This window comes from Lissotriton vulgaris, chromosome 3_1 (assembly GCF_964263255.1).
Source record: "Lissotriton vulgaris chromosome 3_1, aLisVul1.2, whole genome shotgun sequence".
NCBI classification, from domain to species: Eukaryota; Metazoa; Chordata; class Amphibia; order Caudata; family Salamandridae; genus Lissotriton; species Lissotriton vulgaris.
Window position 1 is genome coordinate 1,860,947,342 of NC_141689.1, and position 18,199 is coordinate 1,860,965,540.

Below are 18,199 nucleotides of genomic sequence, written 5' to 3' on the forward strand. Positions count from 1 at the left end.
CCAAGATGGTCGCTATCTCCTACTAGCTGTCGCTAACTGGTGTTAGCGACAGCTAGGTAATAGGGAGATAATTTTATCTCCGCTTTCTTGGATTTTAAAGCCAAAAAAGCGGAGATAAACCCCCTTGATGATATGCCCCTTTATTATGCTTGTACTTCAACTATCTCCAAGGGCTTGTGGGTGAGCTTGCCCCCTGAACAGATTCCCAGGAATATTGGGATCCTCCTGCCTTTAAAAGCCGCTGAACATTGCCAAAGATTTGCCCTGCCGCGGGAGCCACGATCTGAGTGCGACTCGTAAACCCTGTTCGCTTCGCAGCCGTGTCCGTGGCCGCCCACACGTGTGACTCCGCTCTGCACAAGCCGTAGCTTGCACCGTCCATTGAAGGGCCACCTGCACCCCGCTGCACCGTCCCCCCTTGAGCCACACTCCTCGCCGCCTCCTTTGCCAATGGCAGTCAAAGACCGGAGCGTCCCGCAAGGAGAATCCGGCCCGTATGAAGCGTGCTGGCCTCCTGGCGCTGCACTCCAGAAACCTAACCCGCAGCCCCGCATTGAAGAGTACGGCTCGTACGCTCGAAGCGTACCGGCCACCCCATACTGCGCTGCTGGGTTCTGAACGGCATCCCCGCTCAAAGGCACGACGCGCATCATGCCCCGCACTGTGAAGCTCCACCACCGGGACCGTCCGCTTCGCCCTGTGGCCCCCGCTCAAACGCCCCGAACCGAGTCGCCTACCCGAGCCAGGCTCGCACTGGAGAAGAGCCTATGCACGCTCCTGGGACATCTTCACCTGCCGCATCATCCACGTCGAGAACTACAAATTAAAAGATACTGTGAGATTCGCACTCCGACTGTGTGCGCACCGGACCAGAGCGTCAGCAACGTTTAGCTAACTCTTTTGTTGATACGGTCTCCCCCAAAAGAACCGCACAGTCAGCGCGAAGCGCATGGACCATAAAGACACTGATTTTTTAAGTAATCACTGCATTTCTCAGAGTATAGTGGCCTATTTTAAACGTTATTGGATCTTGTGTTAAGCATTATATAAAATACTTATTTTTGATACAAACCTAGTGTGGTATCCCTTTTGTGGTGTTGTCATTGAGTCACTGAATGTGTTCACAAATGCTTAACCTGTAAAACGCTTCTGAGATAGGCCTTGTCTGCTTGCGCCACACTACCTAGAGGGTGAGCAGGGGTTATTTTAAAGGGTGATCCCCTTATCCTGACTAGAGGAGAGGGTCTCTGCATTTCACAAGTACTTACCTGTGCCAAACAGAGACCCCCAAATCTAACAGACACAGTATATCAAAATTTGGTGTTTTAGTCACTCAGAGAGGACGTTTTCAATTGTAGGAGATGCAATGTTGGCCTCTCTATGTTAGCCTGCTGAGCACACTTCCTATGAACTCTCAATACCGGCTCTGTGAAGACTGCATTTGCTATTGCTGACATAAAAAGAGGTTGATGGGACTTAATGTTTACTCTTCTATCAGACTGACAGAAAACCACATTTAGGCCCTTGTTAGCCTTTAAAAAATATTGGGTATTTATCTACTGTTATCTACTAATATTCGTCTTTGCTAAAATGATAATTATATTTTTGAACTGAATTTCTGAGTTAGTGTCAAATTAATACTTGAAAAAAATATATAATCATGGTTGTCTTTAACTTATCAGAACAAAGCTGGTCTTTCCAACTATTTAAATATAGTATCTCAGACATGTCAAAAGTAGTCCCTATATTCGTGAATCCTTCTAAACTATCCCATGTCTGTTTTCCCACCACTGGATATCTTCAGGATAACTATAAGACAGGAGAAAATGTAAATGCATGCGCCTCAAAATCCTTCCTTATGGTTTAGCCTGTATATCGAGGTGACCTAAACAGTTATTAGGTTGCTTACTACACTAAATTGTAGAAGGTTGTCGAGAATACATTTCGTAATGTGGTTTTGGTTTTTTCTCCAAGCATCACACAGAGCCTTATAGTTCCTCCAACTAATTAAAATACTTAATGAATGGCAAGCACCAGTTAAACATTGCCCATACTCCATTTCAATTGTGTTTAATCTCACCTTTAATCCTGAATAGCTCTTGTGTCTCTCTGTCCAGCGTGGATCTTGTTTTTATTTCACCAGTTTCTGAGTTGATGTTAAATAGGTTATATCCTATACCTGGTAAGATCTCAAATGAAAGCAGAGAATTGACCCCTGAAAATAAATGGTAAAACATATATGAGAAATCAATTAGCAGTGTTTAAATCTATAAACTTCTGTTTAGGACATAATTCCCAATTCACTGTATGATATTGGCTATCAGTTCTATAGACGGAACATGGACTATTATAGTTATGTGTTTCTCATGTGTTCTTTCATACAACAAATAAAGCACATTTTCTTTTGATACCCAAATACACATTACTTTGAGCTAGCAGAGCCAAAGGCCAGAATCGGCCCTGCAACTTTTCAAACATGCAATCTGTGTGCCAACACTGTAACACAAACAACATAAGATCTTTTTAAATCTAAATAAAAAAAACCAATGTTAAAATACATACTAAAACATTAAGATCTGAATATCAGAAAAGTAGAAATCAGGAAAAGTTCATACTGAGCTACAACACAATCTTTTCTATGTGAGTGACATACTTTAATGTATACTTTATACTCAGAGAAAACATTTGGCATAGAAGTAAAAAAAAACTGTCCACATTGATTTACAAAACGGGGAAATTATAACTAGAAATTGAGGCAGAACAGTAAAGATAGCAAAAAGCTTTTTCTCATCGTTTAGAGATGATTACTTAACTAAGACATTAAACAAATATCAGAAAAATAATCCAATCCATAGCTTCTTTCACACCACCCTTGTAAAGTTCTAAGGTCAAATTTGGAATAGGCAAGAAAATCTTTGTTTTTATTCATTTTCAGCACTTGCCTAGATGCCCCAAAAAACATGTGTTTACTTCTAGGTGCTTCCAATAGAACAACATTTGCTCTGCTCTGGGACTCACCTGGCACCCCTGAGAGTATGCAAGGCTGGCTAAAAGAAGCTGATATCACAAAATGGGAACAGTTATTAGATTCCAAGAATTCCATTCTAGGAGCTGCCTAAGAGACATAACAAAAAGCACCCTTTTATGTTTCAAATTCTACCAACAGACATGCTGATTTTCAGCTCAATAATGTATTTTGGTTGAGCCTTGTCAGATGGATTTAGGCCTACAAAACATCTTGCCAAGAAAAAAGAAAGTCTTGGCATAGTATTGGGGATGTGCTGCAGCTGACAGCTCCAGTATCTCGGCTTGGTGCAGTGGTAGACAGCCGGCGCGTGTTCGATTACTGACAGGACACCCAATACGGAGGTGTCATTTGCTGAGAATACCGTAGAAGCCAGCGCCATCACCTAGTTAGGTTTCCACTAGATGTGGCGGGACAACGTGCTCGCACATACGAATGGTGGTAGGTAGGAACCCTTCCACCTGACCACCATGTGCAGATAGATTTTGTAGGCCCTGATGAAATGCACAGTATCATTTTGAACACACTGTGTGAAACATGTCGACCACAAATTTAGAGCTGAGCATTGCTCCCCTGGACCATTGAGCCAGCGAGCAGCATCTCCTTTGTATTTTAATAAGGTGGATTACCACTCCATAAAACTTTTCCTGTGAACTATCCAACCTTTTTTAAACAACTCACTCTCATCTACACTTACCCCTAGGGCCCTCAATCCCACGGCACCATATGGCAGGAACAGAAGATCTCAGCTAAAGAGCCTCTTTATGGGTGCCCGTCGGGTATTGCAACGCCGACCCGACGAGGAGCAAGTCCATATAATGAAGCATGACACCTAGCTTTCTGGGTATGTGAGGACTCTAGTTCTACTTAGGAGGATTCCCCTCCTATTTGTGTCCACTCACGTTGGTTTATCCCCCCCATTGGGGAACTGCATACAGTCCTTTGTTCCACGGTATTTGGGCACATACGTGGACCCCGTTAAACAGCCCTTTCAGTCCCTCTCTTTGTTTAAGAACTCTAAAACCACCACATAGTGTTAGGGAAGGATATTTGTCATCAAGGGAGACAGAGGATCTATGGTAATTATTGCTAAAATCTCTCTACTCCTCTGTCAAATTTCCTACACTTAGGAGATATCAATTTTTTTATTCTCCACAAAATCTATTTGACTGTAGCTGACAGAGCAATCAGAAAACTATTGCAAGAAGTGTGGAAGGCCACACATAGGCAATTTACATATGTTTGTAAATTGTCCAAACTTGCGTAATTATTGGAGAGTTGCGAGTACGATCATAATTGACATTTTCAACCGTATGATAGAGATGAGCCCACTTCTCATTATTCTTGGGATCCCACAAACTGAAAGAGGCAAAAAGCATCTGCTAAATAACCAAAATAAGTTATTATTTTATTTGATGCTTTTGGCAAAACATGATGCCTGTAAAAATTATAACTGGTGAATTTCTGTGGCTTTTATACTTTAAACTCTTACATTGTTAGTGAACATTTCACCTAACTATAATGTTACTTTAACCTTTTGATATGTCAGTGAATTTCTAGTTTTTCTTTAAAGTAAAATACTATTTAGTTATAATACATAATCCCAACCCCCCTCCTGTGCATAGCCTTTGGACAGGCCCTGCTTCCAACCCCCAGCAGGCAGCCAAAGGCTGTGTGCACAGGGGGTCGGCCATAGGACCTGGCCGTGGCCAACTCCCCCACATGCAGTTATCCACAGACACCCATCCCCACTCAGCATACTGCCTTCTGCAGAGCACAGCAGAGAGCTGGCCACAGAGAGGCAACACCAGTCGGTGGGCCATAGGGCCTGGCAGCCAACCCTCAGCCGGCTGCTAACCCCATGCCATGTACACCCTTTGGCAAAGGATTATAGGTTTGGCCTTCGGTCCCCGTGGTCCCCATACCCCTGAGCCAAATTGTAAGGGGAGTGGGGTGTGGAATCCCCCCCTAGCCTTATTAGGTTCTGGGGACCCCATCCCCTGAATTGCAGAAGAAAGAGGAGTGAGGCCATGTAGCACCCCCTCCCCAAGTCGTATTAGCCCCTTGGGATCCACATTCCCCGGCAAATCCTATAAAAAAGGAGATGGGCCCACACGACTTACCCTCCCTGAGACCTATTACGCCCCAAGGACTCCATCCCCTGGGGCAACATGACATTATAAAGGAGAGGGGGCTGCGTGGCTCCTTCCCTGAGCCTTATTAGGGAGCTGGGGGGGGGGGGGGGGGGGGGTTCATGTTACTGTTTTTCTTTGTGGGTGATTGAGGTGGCTGTGTATGTCCTGGCCCCGTCTCCTGGGGCCGTTAAAAAAAATAAAAGTTGAGGGGGTTTGCAGCCCGTTCCTGAGCCTTCATAGGCCCCATGGACCCCACCCCTGGGTCCATACCTTATTTTAAAGGTGAGAGGCCACACGTCCCCCCTTTGAAATCCTATTATGACCAAGTCTATAATGGCCCCAGGGACCCCCGGTGCTGCCTTAAATTTAGGTGGATGTCCCGGTGCCACCCTGCATCGTGCAGGAGCTAGACTTGCTCCAGCCCAAAGGGAGCAGCTGCTTTGTGCATGCTTCCTCCAGACGGGAGTAATATGTCTTCTGTTTCCCTGCAAGCATCAATGTGAGCATGGAAACAGAACACAAGTCTGCTTCCAGCCAGCGGGTGCATTTTTAAGTCTCCCGTGACTAAAAGCAGACTAGGGGCTTGATTTAGATCTTGGTGGACAGGTTACTCAGTCACAACGGTGATGGATATCCTGTCCGCCAAAATATAAATCCCAGTAATCTGTCTGTCAAGATTTAGATCAGGCCCTTGGTCTTTGCTTCCATTTTGCAGGAGGTGTAAAAATACTCCCATCAGACACGAGGAAATGAATGATTCCCTGACTGAGCCACGTGCACAGCGACTTACACTCATTCTAGTGACTCAAAGGTATAATACAGGTCCCTGCAGTGCTTGTAGTGCAGAGGCCCCCCCAACACTCCAGAGGGCCACCAACCCTTCAAGGAGGCCCTATTCATCCCAAAGCGAATGAATATCTGGGAGATATGGGAGACTTGGTGGGGCACTCATCACGTTCTGCAGAGGGGCCCATCATTTTGTTTTGTGCCACTGCTGTGAATGCTTGTCACTGACTTATAGCATGCACTTTAACTTTTATTTACTGTGCATCTTCGTAAAATAGTTTGCATACAGTCTCAACAAGTTGAACAGGTTTAATTTATGAAATATAAATATATTGAACTGGATCAGTGAAACATTTTTGGCTGATGCTGTTTCCTATCCTGGGTGCACTTTGTTTTCACACCTTTTACCACTGCATTATGAAAATAATCTTCTGATGTTAGACAGGGGAGTTTCCACATATTTCTTCTGTGGCATTTGTGGTGGTGATATTTTTTGTTGTTTTTTGTGTTTTAGTATTCGAATATTTTATTTCCACCTCTCTTAGTGGAATATGTATGAAGCCCATTTCCCATTCGCAAATGGGCCGATTCTCAGAATTGGCCCGTTTGCAAGAGGGAAAAAGCCTTTTGGGATGCATCATCCCAAAAGTAGACCCTCGCATAATAGGGAATTGCAAAATTTGCTATTCCCTATTTTGTGAATGCATTTAACGAATCGCAAATTGCGATTTCTTAAATGGGATGTAGAAAGCACCCAAATTGTGCGATTTCTCCTAAAGAAATCGCAAACTAGCACCAATTTCAAGTTGGTGGTAATTTGCAATTTCTTTGAAAAATGCACTTTTTGGCATTTTTCACAGTGCCATGTGGTGCACATACATGCCCCTAGGACATGTATGTGCGCCACATGTGCACACATGCTCATTTCAGGGGTGCAACAGGGTGTCCTTATTTCACCCTTGCACCCTTGAAATTGCATTTGCATTTTGCTAGTACCTTATGGGTAGTCGCAAATTGCGGATGTTTTCCCATTCATTCCTATGTGCCTCTAGGCACATAGCAATGAATGGGAAGGTATTCCTTAATTGCGATTTGCAATTTGCTAATCGCAATTAAGGAATGCCAAGGAATCGCATAATATTTGCGAATTTTTTATTACATCCCGTTTTGCAATTCTCAAATAGCGATTCTCTAAAAATCGCTATTTTAGAATCGCAATAACAGTATTTGATACATATGCCCCTTATACTTTCTGTGAAGAGATCTTTGCCACGTGTGCCGACATCACTACACATGTAGGTATATGCTCTGGTAGCAAATTTGGGAAGGATGACAAAGAGTGGCTGGAAAATTGTAAACAGTACCACTAAATAATTGAGGTTTAGAGAAGAAGGAACATTTTAGAGCAGCCATACAAATACAAAAACACAATCTCAAATGAGTAAGACAATTGCTTCATAATTTACACTTCTAAAATTACTAAAGCCAGAATGGGGACAAAACAGGCTCAAATGTACTCCAGCCTAGCCTTGGAGGAAGTTACGCACCACACATGGTCACTCAAATATACTGCAATACACTCCCTCCCAAAGAAATTAGGCAAGAATGGGAAAGTAATAAAAAATGGAATACTGTTTACTTAACATTTTTCAAGGTTGTAATTAATTTACATTTTTATATATATATATATATATATATATATATATATATATATATATATATATATATATATATATATATATATATATATATATATATATATATATATATATATATATATATATATATATTCACTGAAAAAACCATAGGTTATAGACCATATATAGTTAGGAATTCGCATTTACAAAACCTTATTTTACTCACACAAAACCATTGAAATTCCATATATAGTTAGTTGCACTAACTATATATCGCGCACCCGCAATCCACTGCTGATGATGTCACATATTACATCATTCATGACATGGTCAGTGACATCACTGATGACATCTCAAATGACATCACTGATGACATCTCAAATGACATCACTGATGACATCACTGATGACATCTCATTTGACATTACTGATCACATCACTGATGATATCATTCATGTGATAATACGATAAACCTCTTCAGACTCTAATATAACCTTAGATACAATCAGTGTAAACAGACACTCACAGACTGTCACTCATCCATGGAGTTACTCACACACCTAGTCAGTCATGCAAAGAATCAATCACACCCCCATTTCCTCAACTATACAGTTATACAAACTTTACTTATTCAAACATATACTAACACATATTTACTCTCTTATACAATCCCGGATACAAGTTCACAATGATCCATACAGCCACTCACTCATTCACTGGCTCTTATGCACAGTTATTTATATATGTCAACTCTCACATGTACTGTGTTTTACATATGTACTTACTTTGACATGTAGCACTGAGATATCCATTCACTCGCCAATACACTCATGCACACAGTCAACCGCCCATACAGCTGTTTCCACATGCACTTTTGAAACCATACATCTAGTGAATCAACTGCTCACACATCTATGCACAGAGTCATACACCTCCCAGCCACCCACACACACACTCAGTCTCCAATACAAATACTTGGGCAACCAATCAATAACCCATATAGTTACTCATATATCTACTTATCAACACATGCAACAGTTTACAGAACAACAGACATAATGATGCACAAATTAAGACAGTTTAGTCACTAACCCATGCACTCAGTGAGACACATTTAATCACTCACTCATAGTCAGTCATGCACCTACTAAATCCTTCATCCAGACACGTATACATCCACTCATTCTTCAATATGTAAGACATATTTTAACTTTACAGAAACATACAGTCACTGGATGTTGTCATCAGTGATGTCATCAGTGATGTCATTTGAGATGTCATCAGTGATGTCATCAGTGATGTCACCGACCATGTCATGAATGATGTAATATGTGACATCATCAGCAGTGGATTGCGGGTGCGCGATATATAGTTAGTGCAACTAACTATATATGGAATTTCAATGGTTTTGTGTGAGTAAAATAAGGTTTTGTAAATGCGAATTCCTAACTATATATGGTCTATAACCTATGGTTTTTTCAGTGAATATATATATATATATATATATATATATATATATATATATATATATATATATATATATATATATATTTATTGTGTCATAATATTATAACAAGGTTTACAACATGTGCAACACACCTTTAATGCAAGGGGAGGCAGAGCGATGACTCTGGACTCCATCACTCATCTACAGGTGAAATTCATTTCAACACCACCAATCAGATGAAGCCCGACGACAGAGAAATAAACTCCCAAACCCAACAATTTTTTTGCCTTTACTATGCTGGAGAAAGTCAATGTTGTAACGTAGTCCCTCATTCTGAGTAACAATAATTTGTGGAAGAAGGATGGTGTTTACAGGCCAAGGATCAACATCTTTGGCATGTCTAGGAAAGCAGTCATTGGCAGATATCAGTTCTCACCATAGATTATCCTTCATATGGTTGCAGATTCACCTACAGGCTACAGCCTGCTCACTGGTTATCCTTGCCCATCTCAAAATACTGGCTGCAATTAATTTCACGGTTGCTAGGTCTTTCCAGATGGTTACTACAATGTAGGCATCTCACAAGCAAGACAGTCTTTTTTTTTTTTTTTTAAGTTTTATTATTTTATTGCAAGGAAATACAGCAAAGCATTATAATAAACAACACACAAAAAACTACAAAAAAAGCAGAGCAGAATGTCATTAAAAAAAAGAAGAACAAATTATATGATACATTTTTAACATAAAACAGATTGGAATAACAACTATAGAGTACATAAGAAAAAGAATTAAATCAAATCCACTCGGCAATTGGTGCCCATATTTTTTCCCCCATGATTCTTTTTTTAACCCCCTTGTGCTTATAGATAGCAGATTCCATATTAAACATAAATAATAATTTTTCCCTCCACATAAAAAACGTGGGGGGATCCTGACTAATCCATTCTTTGGTAATACAAGATCTAATTGCGGCCATACATAAAAATAGAAAATAAGAAATTGGTCTAGGCCGAGTAGTGGTGTGGTCTATGCCAAGCAATACTAATTCATTAGTTAGCTTTATATTACATTTCAAAATAATAGACAATGTCTATTATTTTGAAATGTAATATAAAGCTAACTAATGAATTAGTATTGCTTGGCATAGACCACAAGCAAGACAGTCTTAATGCTTGTATCAGGTACTGAGATGCATCAAGAGAAGAGTGCACCAGTTTCTCGCCATAGCAAGGGAATTCTATGCCTTACCCACTTCCCTCCTGTCTTAGGTGCTATAGATGTCAGCCATGTTGCCCTTATGACACCTCAACATGTGGAATATCTTGTGCGCAGCCGACACTGATGGGATTCCATCAATGTGCAAGCTGTCTGTAATGCCAGGGACTGCTTCACTGATGTGCACACTGGTCTACTGAAAGTACACATGACAACTACATCTTCCATCAGCCATGTCTTGCTAATTGTTTGGTTGCTGGGAATTTTGGTGGCATGTGGCTCGTAGGTAAGTTATAATATCTTACACTGATGCTGCATGTGCATGAGGGGGATGGCTGCTCAAACATATTCATTCATTATTCACTACAACACAATAAGACATGCATGACTTTTGCCGACTTTGCATGTATTTATACATGAGAGTACAATTAGAATAGAAGCACGTTTATGAAAAAAATGCTTTATTGCTAGTGATCCCGGGTATACCCTATGACCCCATCTCCTCCCCTTTCAGGCGTCTAACAACACGACCTCAACAGAGGTACAATAGGGCACATACACAAGCTATAGTGATCTCTTGACCATATAAGGGACAATAATAAACAGTGTGTTAAAAAAAATTCTATCTTTAAAAAAATTGCAGTTTCATGTATAAATATATATAACAAAATACAGATAAAATCTATAAACATTTTATCAGTGCATTTTCATATATTATAATGTAAGTAATATGAAGAATTACATGTTTGCGACCCATTAGCATTTACCATTTGTTGTAAGAATTGTATAACTACAAATAAAAATGTATGTACAGTACAGCTATATCATATGTGTAATCACAATTTATGCGAGTAAAAAAAAAGTTTTGCCTTATAAAATAGAATGAAAATCCAAAATGTATGTTAGTATTATTAAAAAATAATGCACATTATTAAATGTAAATATACTAAAAGGGATGTATATAAAATTAACATAAAAGTAAAATGTAAAAAATAACACCTTATAAAATCTACATTAAAGAACAAGCAAACGATTTATGCTATAAAGGAGTATAACTTTTTAATGTACAAAATAATAACAAATGCTAACAACTTACTGATAGCACATTTACTATTACCAATAAAAAAAGTTAGACATATTGGCGAAAGTATCATAATTTGGGAAAAGCCTAATTTACTACTCCCACTTCAAACTTAATGACATTGGGGAAAGTGTTGAACGTCAAGGAATTTAGAATTAACATTCCTAATCCAAACTTAACCACATTGAAGAAAGGGCTGGAGTTTGAGGGATTCAGATTTACTATTCCCACTCCAAACATAACCACATTGGAGAAAGCGTTGGAATTTGTGATAGTTCAGATTTATTATTTCAACGTCAATTTTAAGCATATTGGGGAAAGCGTTACTATTCCCACCGGAAACTTAACCACATTATGTAAAGTGTTAAAATTTGAGGGCATCATTTTTATTTTTCCCACTTCAAACTTTGTTGTCTAAGTTACAACTCTTGTGTCAAAGTAGCCTTGTGCACAGCATGATCACTCAGAGGAGTGTAACTCAAAAACTTTGAAAAAGTTTGACTAGTGCAAGTGGCATTGAACATCTCAAGTTCAATGCCACTTGCACTAGTCACCATTTAGTGTACTTCATCAAATGCCCTTGCGGCCTATTCTACATAGGTAAAACTGAGAGACCGCTGCGAATCCGGATCAATGAACACAAGAGTCGAATCAGAACTCAAACCACAAGTTCTCCTATTGCTGAACATTGGCGTAATATGAAACACAATATAGCGCAATTGAAATGTGGGGTACTTGAAACCATTGATATACGTCAAGACAGAGACTGCAACAAGTACTTGTCTCAACGTGAGACACACTGGATTTGGTTCATGCAGACTTTGACTCCACTAGGTCTCAATGACAAATTTGAATTGGCTTGTTTTCTGTGATATGTTATCTTCCGTGATTTAACTGACTTTGCTAGCATTATAGACATATCTGTTGCTGCGATCTTAATTATCACCTTTCTTTTTTGGATCATTCATATCATGTGTTGTGGTTCAGAAATACCATGGTTTCATTGACTCTGTTATTGTATTGTATTTCTCTATTTTTCTCTACTCAGATGTCCTTTAATCTGTTGTGCATTGGATCTTTGGTCCATTATTATTGTTTAACAGCAGGCATTCCCCTCCTCTTCTTCACACTCTAACATGGCCGACTTCAATCACACTCTAGCGCTGGTCCTACTTTTAGTTCAACCACCCCTTGGCTTTTCACACACGCAGATAATGGGCGCCTTCATGACGCCAGTGTTTACTGTTTGCTACCACCGGGCTATCGACACGCTGCTTTTCCAGTCTTTCTCGGGTAAGAGTACACGCATTCATTGCCTGTTTCACATCACGCATTTGCAAGCTCTGATAGTTACAGCCCTTTTATCTCTTGTTTTACAGTGATTACGTACACATTCACAGCGGTAAGCAGCGCGCGCATGTTCATCTATTTACCAGTCACGCCACGTTAAGCATTCATTTGCTAGTGTCACTGACGTTCACTATTTGTTTGCACACAGTGTCGGCCTCGTGAACACTTCGGGATTTGTTCCCGGGTAACTTTATCTGAATTGTAAGTGTTCAGTAACAATATTTTTGTGGCATGTTCATGCTTTACGTGACCAGGAAGACGATGGCAGTTTTCACGGGTGCACACATTTGTTTAACCGTGATAACACAGTGTGTATTGTTTCAATCTTCTGTCTCTATTGAGCACATTCATGTTCACACTAGTCACAACCGTTTTCACTTCAGCTTATCGTCACCCTTCACTCTGTGGCAAGTTTGAGTTTCGTTTTTCACCTCTTTCTCTCGACCCTCTTGCTCTTAGCCTTCAAGTCTCCTCACCTCCGTGGTTGAGCGGTTATAAGCCTGCAGCTTTTTACATTCTTATGACTACAACTGTATCAGTATTATTCTATATCCCTGATGAAGGGCTAATGGATAAGCCCGAAATGCATTGGGATTTACTTCTATATACCTGAAGATTGTGATATTACAATTTCCTGGATGTTGTGATTATGAACATTGTCCTTGGATAAAACATTTTGGTTCATCGCATAAAAGGAGAACTAAAACATTTGGTTGCATTCGTCAATTTCCATTTATAGAACATTAAGCATATTATTTTGACTTTAAAGTTTGGATAAATTGATACTTTTTCAAAGTTTTTGAGTTACACTCCTCTGAGTGATCATGCTGTGCACAAGGCTACTTTGACACATGTCTAGTATTTTCTCTGCATTTCACGACAAAGGGTTTGCAGGACCCTTTTCCTCGTTGCACGCAATTGGCGCATTAAATTGAAGATTGGAATTCTTATGAGTAACAACACTGACTACTAGTTTAAACCGAGTGCATCTAGGTTGCCTCCTCTTCTAAGTTACAACTCTGGCAGCTCTACGAGGTGTGCTTTCCCAGCCACAGGTGATAAAGGTGAACTTGGTTCAATGCACCAGCGATGAATGTGAAAGATACGTTATTTTCGTCCAGCAAAGACACTATTCAGTGTATAATTGTCATAGAAGCATTGTTTTTTTGGGTTATTAACAATCTCATAAAGAGATATGGGGCACTGTGGAAACAGCAACAAACCTTATTTTGTTATTCACAGTTTCACACACTGTACTAAGAAGAACAAAATCTTTTCAGTTAAAAGTATTTATTACTAAAAAAACAATCTGCTTCTCAGTACATCTAAAACTACAAAGAATTTTTATAAAAAAGGCAATAAGACACGTATGGATAACGAGAATGAAATGTACATGTCTAGCATTGTTAAAATGTCATCTAGAACCCAACACCCTAAAGCTTATTTCTAAGTGCTATACTAAAAGATCATGGAATGCAGGGCAAACTTGCAGTCCAGAGTTTCTTGGGGAGAAGAATCGCGCTGCATACCTTGTTGACAGCAAAGGTTGTGTTTATCAGTAGAGGCTGGAACACAGTGTTCCCCGTGAAGGGCAAACACCCACTGCAGTAGCAGTCAGTTGATCTTATCCCAGGACTTGGCTTTATTAGCTTCAGGCGAGATGTAGCACCTGCAAAGTGTGAAGTGTGCTGGCAGCAGGTCAGACATTGGAATTTCTGACATATGTTTAGGAACGTCTGACATAGATGTTTCCATATGAAAATATAAGGGGAAAAGAAGTAAATTCAGACTACATTATTTTGGGTATGTGTCTGTATGTGCTTTAATTTAACTTAGACATGGAAAGGAGTAGGCATTTGAACTTTGTGCTATCACAGCTGCTAAAAAGATAAGGTCTGGCGACATCTGTGTCTAAAGGTAGAGATGACAATGATTCTGCATAAATCAGGGAATATGTCTACTTCCATTGTCTAAGTTAAGGAAGATGGTGGCCTCCAAGTAATAGGATGGAGTGATACCTTAGGGACGTTACATCAACTTAACCACATTAGAGAAAATTCTAAATCCAGTTGCTGGTCAGCAACTGGAGTTATCATTAAAGTTAAATGTTAAGTAAAGTTTTACGAACTAAAGCGGTATTTTAGACGAATGGTGACAATGTAGAGGGAAATAAATGAGGCATTCTAAAATCACATTTGGAATACAACTTACATTTCAATTAACATACATAAAATGTACAAAAGGGAAAGATTATGAGATATAGAACTAAAGAACGTGGGCCATATATAGGTAGCTAAATACCGGTCGGTAACGGCTAAAAATCGGTAAATTTGCCGTTACCGACCGGTATTAAGCTTTGTCTAATGTAGGTGGCTTGATTTTAGGATTCGGTAACCTACCGATTCAGTAATTTAAGGATTCTGAAAATTTCCGAATCATTAAAATACCGAATCGGTAAATTACTGAATCCTGAAATACTATGTAGGGAGCACTCAAGTGAGTGCATTTTTGACTTAAGAAATCGTTATTTGCCACCAACTACAAGTTGGTGGTAAATATCAAAAACCTTTAAAAAAGCAATTTTGTGCTTTTTTTAAAAGTGCCATTTGGCAGACATACATGCCCTTAGGGCATGTATGTGTGCCACATGTGTACACATGCACAATTCAGGGGTGCAACAGGGTGTCAATTTGACACCCTGCCACCCTTGAATATGATCCCCCTATTACCGATTCTGTATTTACCGAATCGGTAATGGTGAATAACATCCCATTCATGGACCTCCAGGCCCATAGGAATGGAATGGGAATTACCGAATCAGTAAATACCGAATAGGTAATACTGAATATTACCGATTTGGTAAAATTTACCAAATTTTTACCTACACACTATTTACTGATTCTTAAATACCGAATCGGTAAAATTCGGTATTTAAGAATAGGTAAATAAAGATTACCTACATATGGTTCCAAATGTTCACAGACTTACCTGGTTTATGGATGATAGAAGGCCTAATTGCTGCTGCTTGGATGTCCCCTGATGTTTAGTAGGATGTTTTCACAATATTGACACCAGGGACTATTTTCTGACTGTAGCTGCCAAGTGAGAGAGAGACACATATAAAGGAATAAAAACATCCAGTGCCCTACCTGATGATGGTAGGGTTATGGGGTGGATACAAAGCATGACACACAGAGGGAAATATTCTCAAGGAGTTATCTCTGAGTTAGCAGCACTTTATCGCAGCCAAATTCACAATAAATCTATCACCCCATTCACAAGCTTGTGCTAACAGCCCATAGCACCAGTTTACCTGTGATCGCAGCCGCAAAAACCATCACCACAGAAGACCCCCGCAACTACCGCTAATGAGAAGCAGAGTAGGCGTTCCCGTGCAAAAAACTGTGACAACACCACGTCACAACATTCTCAACGACCAGCCAGATCGGCGATGAGAACCCAAAATAGGTGATAAGGCACGTTAGCAGCAGGAAATTAACACCTGCTCTGACCTGGTATAAAGTCTGACGGCAGCCTGCACCAGAAAAGGGAGCCAAGACCAGAGCCACACATGAAGGGCAACAGACGCCATGGAGCCACTGACCATGCAAGTGGGAGCCCCAACAGGGCCACAACACCCACCGCCACCCCAGGACACCCCCGTACCACCATCGAGGCAGCCAAAGACAGCGACCCTCAGAAAATGCACCAACCTCACAGACCCAACACCAGAGAATGTCATTGCCCACCACAGGCCCAAAAGGATAACCATCCTTCGCATCCTGACCATAAATGTCCACAGGCTGACAGTACCAACACAGCTTACAACGAACATCCAACCTCAGACAAAGCTGCAGGCCAATCCAAGTCCCTCACACCGGTCATGGATGACACCATCCACTTGGTAGCACACTATCTATACTTCCCCCACACTGCGCAGGAACATCCAGAGACCAAGCAATGCGTCTACGTCACAGCTGGCAACCCGCATGAGTTATGGGCCAATTGACTGTACGCATTTCTAACTTGTGCCCCCTGGCAACACTGCACACAATAAGCGTAAAAGAAAGCGCACATATCCCATCAATGTTCAGGCAATAACGGCCCAACGGGGAATCTCCACCAACGTCGTCGCCAACCACGCAGGCAGTGTGCATGATCCCTACTCCTTCTGACAGTCCATCATCCACCTGCGCTACCAGGATGGCACCCTAGGAAATGCACTGCTCGTTGGCAAATACCAAATGAACACACCACACAACTTAACTCCACACTCATGCACCTCACAACACTGGAAATGCACATGTCACAAGCTCACATACAATATGCCAAACAACATGCACACCCACCAGACATGACAGCAAAACTTACTGTGGGAACCGGGGCCAGCAATGTACATCAGCCATCAATGGCATGGTACCTCAGCCACACAATAGCAGAATGTGGGAAGAGTTGTGGACCAGGCATGTGCGAAGGAGGCAAGTGACCGATTAATAAGAATGTACACAATGCCAAGGGTGGCTTGGATGTGAGGGTCAGACTGCAGTATGCAGACCACACACATAACCATGTCGGAACACATCACTGGTGTTTGGAGTGTAGTGGACATTGGACGCAACCATGTCACCCCAGCCAGTGGGGAAGAAAGAACACGGAAATGTAGCTTGTTATGTCCCCCCGTAAGCGTGAGCAGAGTGGCTTGCCTGGTGTATGCCAGGCGAGCGTTGGGGTGTGAATAAAAGGCACGTAACTCTGGGCGTGGTCCTCTTCCGGAATGCCTAACGTCTCTGCCAGGGCAGACGCCTCTCACCCCACCATGAGGCCGATGCCATTGCCGTGAGCAGTGTGGCCTGTGATCCTGTGCACCTGTTGCACCCCAGGACGCTGGTCATTGAACCAGTTCTGCCCGCCCCTGCGTACCCAGGCCTCAATGCCCACCTGCCGACACTGGCGTGTGTCGAAGAGGGCCCACCTTGTGCCGGTGCAATCTCCAAACCCGAGGGCCATAACCTTGGCAGCCTCCTCAGACCATCACGGCCTTCGCAACACAGGCCGCAGTACTCCTTTCTCGGCGACGTACTCTGCCGGCAGACACAGCAGACAAGTGGGTCACACATTTGGAACTGAGTCTTGATTACACCATGGAAGAGAACATTAATTAGGGCTGAGTTTATGTCACTTTACTCCCTTCGATGTGGTGATACCAAGTCTGTGCATTGCATCACAATTACACGTGCATGTGGGCCCACGTGGACTACTGCCCTCGGCCTACGCTGCGCTCGAGTAAGTCACACAATTGGAACTGAGGATTGATTTTTCAAAGACAGAGTACATATCATTGAACGCAAGGAGAGGCGTAAGAAAAATACGCATTGAAGTCGGGAGGAAAAAAGGATCTTCGTTACAGAGGTGATCGAACACCACAGACAACTGCCCTGGTGTCACTAACTCTGTGTATCCCAGCCTAGACACGTCGCTGTGGGCCACTGCTGACCGCTGCTTCCGGTCTACACTGCAGTCCAGT

At 41.5% G+C, this 18,199-nt stretch overlaps 1 protein-coding gene across 1 annotated transcript in view; it reads right to left on the reverse strand.

The window, feature by feature from the left end:
- DCHS2 (dachsous cadherin-related 2) overlaps nt 1–18,199 on the reverse strand; it is a 932,357-nt gene that overhangs the window by 257,590 nt on the left and 656,568 nt on the right. Inside the window, exon 13 of the mRNA XM_086962326.1 lies at nt 2,081–2,215. Within this exon, the coding sequence (XP_086818452.1) occupies nt 2,081–2,215 (135 nt within the window). The remainder of the gene's footprint in view (nt 1–2,080; nt 2,216–18,199) is intronic.